General features: G+C 18.0%; 2 protein-coding genes across 2 annotated transcripts; one reads left to right on the forward strand and one right to left on the reverse strand.

Moving 5' to 3' along the window:
* Nucleotides 1-843: 843 nt before the first annotated feature.
* On the forward strand, nt 844-2,241 carry PGAL8A_00282200 (eukaryotic translation initiation factor 2 gamma subunit, putative; the record flags this gene model as incomplete). The annotated part of the gene is made up of 1 exon (XM_028671818.1): nt 844-2,241. The coding sequence occupies one exon, from the start codon at nt 844-846 to the stop codon at nt 2,239-2,241; it is 1,398 nt and encodes a 465-aa protein (XP_028528433.1).
* Nucleotides 2,242-3,415: 1,174 nt separating this feature from the next.
* PGAL8A_00282300 (conserved Plasmodium protein, unknown function) lies at nt 3,416-4,517 on the reverse strand (the record flags this gene model as incomplete). Its single annotated transcript, XM_028671819.1, has 2 exons — nt 3,416-3,614; nt 3,718-4,517. The coding sequence occupies 2 exons, from the start codon at nt 4,515-4,517 to the stop codon at nt 3,416-3,418; spliced, it is 999 nt and encodes a 332-aa protein (XP_028528434.1).
* Nucleotides 4,518-6,549: the final 2,032 nt, after the last annotated feature.

Below are 6,549 nucleotides of genomic sequence, written 5' to 3' on the forward strand. Positions count from 1 at the left end.
AAAAAAAAAAAAAAAAAAAAAAAAAAAAAAAAATTGTAAGATAAAATATAAAATTTATAGAATGAATATAAAAATCAAACAAAATCATGATATATAAGATTTAGATGTGTTAAAAACAAAATAATAGTAAATATAAAATACTTTAAAAATTAAAATCATAAACACAAAACAGCGTAAATACGGAAAGCAAGTACAGAATATTATAAAACCAAATTTGAATGAAAAAAGAATCTTGATAAAACAAAAACTATAAATAGCATATACATGTGGCGAATATAACCTACAATAATTTTTATAATTTTAGAGAAAAATATACTAAATAATAAAACACAATTCATATTAAATGATATTAATAGAAAAAATTGTTATTATCAAATATAATCAGTAGAAAAAATATTATTAATTTAATACGTTGTTTATGTAAATAATTATTAATGTGAAATAATATCAACATAAAATATTTTTAATAGAAAATATCTTTTTTAAGAATTATAATGAATATTTCTTATAATAAATATACAGAATAACATATATTTAAAATCTTATAAGTAAACCTACGTTATTAGGATAATTAGATTCTAAGTATACAAAAAAAAAAAAAAAAAAAAAAAAAGGAAACTTGATAATTATATCGAATCAAAAATCAAAATTCAAAAATAGATAAAATAACAATTAATGAAGAAGTAACCTAAAGTTTTATCTATTATTTTTATAAAAAAATAATTTAATTTACTTAATCTATTTAAAATTAACTAATTTAGTTTATTTATGTTAATTTTATAATATTTCTTTTTGTATTGTTTTATTTTATTTTATTTTTTTTTTTTTTTTTTCCAATTTAAAATGAATATTAATGAGAAAGATAAATTAGCTGAACAAAATTTAGAAAACTTAGATGTAACTAAATTGACTCCTTTAAGTGAAGATGTAATTAGCAGACAAGCCACGATCAATTTGGGTACTATTGGTCATGTTGCTCACGGAAAATCAACACTCGTTCATGCGATTTCAGGTGTTCATACAGTTAGATTTAAACATGAAAAAGAAAGAAATATTACTATAAAATTAGGATATGCAAATGCTAAAATATATAAATGCACAAATCCTGAATGTAGACCACCAGAATGCTATAAATCATATGAAAGTAGTAAAGAAGATGATCCGATGTGCCCTCGTGAAAATTGTAATCATAAAATGAAGTTATTAAGACATGTTTCTTTTGTTGATTGTCCAGGTCATGATATATTAATGGCTACTATGTTAAATGGTGCAGCAGTAATGGATGCAGCACTTTTATTAGTCGCTGGTAATGAATCATGCCCGCAACCACAAACATCAGAACATTTAGCTGCTGTTGAAATTATGAGATTAAAACATATTTTAATTTTGCAAAACAAAGTAGAGTTAATTAAAGAAGAACAAGCATTAAAACAACAAGAAGAAATAAGAAATTTTGTTTCGGGTACAGCTGCAGATAGTGCACCTATTATCCCTATTAGTGCAGTTTTAAAATATAATATTGATGTTGTATGTGAATATATAGTTACACAGATAAGTATACCAAAAAGAGATTTTATATCTCCTCCCCATATGATCGTCATTAGATCCTTCGATGTTAATAAACCAGGTGAAGATATTGAAACATTACAAGGGGGAGTTGCTGGTGGAAGTATTTTACATGGAGTTTTAAAAGTAGGTGATAAAATTGAAATAAGACCAGGTATAATATCAAAAGATGAAAAAGGAGAAATTACTTGCAGACCTATTATATCACAAATATTAACGATGTTTGCAGAAAATAATAATTTAAAATATGCTGTACCAGGAGGGTTAATTGGAGTTGGAACAAGAATTGATCCAATTTTAACAAGAGCTGATAGATTAGTTGGTCAAGTTATTGGTCATTTAAATAAATTACCAGATTGCTTTGCAGAAATTGAAATATCATATTATTTATTAAGAAGATTATTAGGTGTTAAATCGCAAGATGGAGAAAAAAATACAAAAGTAGCCAAATTAAAAAATGGAGAATTTCTTATGATCAATATAGGATCTACTTCTATTGGATGTAGAGTTACAGGTATTAAAACAGAGCTAGCCAAACTTGAATTAACTGGACCTGTGTGTACAAAAATTGGAGATAAAATAGCTTTAAGTAGGAGAGTTGATAAACATTGGCGTTTAATTGGATGGGGACAAATTAATAAAGGAAAACCACTAGAACTACAAGAACCAATTTAAAAAAAAAGTATTGTACAAATAATCTAATAATTATGTACATGTACATATATAAAAATATTTGTTTATATAAATTTAATAACTTATATACATAATATATATATATATATATATTTTTTTTTTTTTTTTCCTTTTAATTATATATTTTGTTAAATTTTTCATTTTCTTTTTAATTTTTAATATTTACTTAATGATTATTATGAAACTTTTATATTAAAACTTCTACCAAATATATAAATTTATTTATAAACTTAAAAAGGATTATTCTTACATATATAGGATTTTTTCATAGCATTTGTTTAAAATATACAGTGAGTATATGTTTTTATACCTCACATAAAATCTCTGCTAAAAGAAATAATTTTTTTTTTTTTAATATATATAAATTCATAAAAGAATTTCATAAATATAGAATTTAGTAAAAATTAACAGAATTATAAAAAAAAAAAAAAAAAAAAAAAAAAAAAATACATATTTTTTTATGTTTATAATATACTCATAAATGGCATCGAAAAATGTTAGTGTAAAAATAATTGAATATATAAAAAAAAAAAAATTAATAAAAAACTAAAAAATAAAATGTAAAAAGTTAAAAATAACTCATAATTTTTATAAAAAACTTTTTCATTTATTCCATTTTATAATATTCAAAATATTTTTATGTGTGAAATAGAAATGGTATAACAATATTCATTAAAAAATTACATAAAGTGGATAATAATTTAAATACACTTTAGTATAAATTTTTTTTCAAAATTAATACATTATGTATGTAAATGCATAGAACAAAAAATAATAAGCATATAAATTATATAAATAAAATACTTTTTAATTTATTAAACATTTAAAAAACAAAAGATAAATATATATAATAATTAAAAAAAAAAAATACTAAATGCAAAAAAAAGTTGTCAAATATTATAAAAAAAAAAAAATATGTATATGGAGTAATTAAAAAAATGTATTAAATCTAAAATGTTTATGTCAGATATGACAAAAAAAGAAAAAAAAAAAATTTTTTTAAATATGTAAATTTATTAATATTCATTTATGCCAGCATAATTAACTTTTTATGTTTGTATATATATATATTTTTATTTTTATTGAATTTTAATTATATAATTCAAATTAAAAGATTTTTTTATAATTTTTTAATGTATATTTGAATTACAAGATATTAAAAAATAAATTCTCGTTTTAATGTTATTATTGACTGCATTGGATTGGAGAATATAAAATTAAAAAATAAAAAATATTTATTGTAATCATTCACTCTATCAAAAGATAAATAGTTAAAATGAACATTTCTGTCTTTGTCTATTTTTACACTAAATTTTCTGTTAGCATTTAAATTATCATATGAGTATTCATAAGATCTGAAATACAAACAAAAAAAAAAATATATATATATATATATAATGTGTATATGTTAAAAAGATTTATTTTTATTATAAGTAGATATGTTTTATAAAATAATACTTGTCTTTAAAATTAAAAATAGGAGTAAAAACATTATTATTATATTTTAAGGATAAACATACTGAACCATCATATTGATTTTTGCTATCCCTTTGAAGAATTATTTTATTATTAAAACTAAAATTGTCACCAAATTTGTTGTAATATTCGTAAAACTTACTTTCTAAATTTAAAAGAGCTTTTTTATTCTTAAAATCATAATTTGCATTTATATAAAAATTTTCAAAAAATTGAAAAAAACTTATTCTTTTTACAATGTCTATTGTATTAAATTCTCCCTTAATAATAGAATTATATGCATTTGCATAGGCATTTACATAAATTACCTTTGGTAATTGGTAAACTATATTTGCACCAAAATTACTATTCTTTAACAAAGGAACATTAATATCTATCCCTAATTCATCAATACAAAAAAAATTGCTTTTATTGAATAACATAAAATTATTTATAAATGCTTGATCAATAATATCCCTCTTCTCATTTTCTACCTTTTTTTCTGTTCCTTCGGTAACTTTAATTGGTACATCTTCTTTTTCTTTTACACTAATATTAGCATAGATACTTAATCTATCTTTGTATAATCTTTTCCTTAATTTTGTGTATAAATTAATTTTTTTAATACTGTCTTTTAAATATTTTTCTGACTTTAAAATATTTAAAGTACTATAAAAATCTAATAAATCACTTTTAATTTTATTAGTGCTCAATTGATATTTTTGATTTCCAATTTGTAAATTTATACATGATATTGTATTCAACAAAAAAAAAATAGAAGAAACATAAAATATCATGGACATATTTACTATATATTGTTAGGTATAATAAAAAAAAAAAAAAAAAAAAAAAAAAGGTATAAAATATTAAAAAAAAAAATAAGTTTAAAAAAAAAAAAAATAACATATATCAACTTTTTTTTTTTTTTTTTTGTAATATATCATAACGAATAATTTATATTTTTTCTGTTTAAATTTACTTTAAAAATATGCATCTAGAACATATAAAGAATATTTTATTTTATATTTCATAGTGATTGTTATTTATATGAAAAAAAAAAAAAAATTTTACATTTTCATAATATCCCCAAAAAAAAAAAAAAAAAAAAAAAAAAAAAAAAAAAAAAAAACTGAGGAATATTATTTAAAATTATGAAAAATAGTGATCTTTAATTATTAACGTGAAATTCTAAACTATCACTTGAAAATTTAAATTTATTGTATATAAGAGTAATTAATAACCTTTATATTTTCTTCATTTTGTCATTATTTGACATACTTATTTAGTTAATTTTTTCACTAAAAAATAGTTAAAATCTATAAATATCTAGTATATTTAACACACTGTATTTTTTTTAATTTATTTTGTTTATTAAATTTTTTTTTTTTTTTTATTGCTCAATTGTGTTTATATCTTTAAAAATAATTTTATATATATACACATACATATTATGCATGCATACGTATTTTTAATATGTATGTGATAAATATACATTTATATTTGTGAATATACATTTTTTTTTTTATGAATTTATTTCAACATTTATCATTAAAATATAGTACTTAAGAGAAAAAGAAAACAAAAGACTTAATCTTAATATTAAAAATATATTTATATATTAAAAAGTAAATTTTATATGGATAGTTTTTTTTAAACTTTAATTTTTTTGATAAAACATATGTTAATACGTAACTTAAAAAGATATATAGTTAAAATATTAACCTAATTTATAGACGGAGTATATATATATATTAAAAACATAAATAAAAGGTTATTTTTTAAGATTTTCTTTGGGTGATTATTTACTATTATAATAAATAATTTTAAAAAAAATTCATTTATATAAATGAAAAATATTTAATTTTATTAAAAGAAAAAAATGTGTTAATAGTTATTGAAAAAATTTAAAAAATACAAATGTAATGATGTACTAAAATCTTTTAATTTTAACAAAAATTTTTATATCCGAATGTTTCATTAATAAATGATGTTTGGTAAAAAATGTTAAATTTTAAAACTTAGCTGATATAGAACACGTAAAAATTATTATAGATTATTATCCTTTATTCATACTATTTAAATATATCTATATATATATTTTTTTTTTTTTTAAAAAACGTGAATATATATTTTTGTAGAAAAAACAAATTTTGAATTTGAAAATAAATGTAGAAAAAATTATTTTATATATATATATATATATATATATATTTATTATAAATATATAACAAAATGAAAGTAATAAAAAAGAAAAAAATAATACATTTTAATAGTTTGCTATCAAAAGAGAACTACTTTTATTTTTTTAGAAATTTTTTCAGTTATTCTTATATAATTTAATTTAAAATATTGTATACATATTAATGAAATAACATTTACTCGTGCAGATATATTTTTCCTTAATATTTGTGTGTAAATTTTTTTGCCAAATTTTTCTTTTAAATATATCTAATATAAATATTATAATGGGTCAAATCATATGTTAAATATTAATATTATAAAAACTAACAGTATAAAGTATTTTAAAATAAAGTTTTACTTAATAATTTCTTAATTTAAATATCTTACTATTTTAATCTTTTTTATTTTTTTTTGAAAGAAATAAATAATTTACCCTTTTTCTAAATCAGACATTGATTATATAATTAATAATAATTTTTAACATTTTTTTATTATTATATATTTAAAAATTGTACATACAGAAAAAATTAATATTCATAAAAAAAATTTATTAATGAATTTGTTTTATACCAATTACTAAAACATTTTATTACTTTCATTATGTTAAATATATAAAAAGGCAAAAAAAAAAAAAAAAAAAAAAAATTGTGTTTT

This window comes from Plasmodium gallinaceum (assembly GCF_900005855.1).
Source record: "Plasmodium gallinaceum strain 8A genome assembly, contig: PGAL8A_v1_87, whole genome shotgun sequence".
Taxonomy (NCBI): domain Eukaryota; phylum Apicomplexa; class Aconoidasida; order Haemosporida; family Plasmodiidae; genus Plasmodium; species Plasmodium gallinaceum.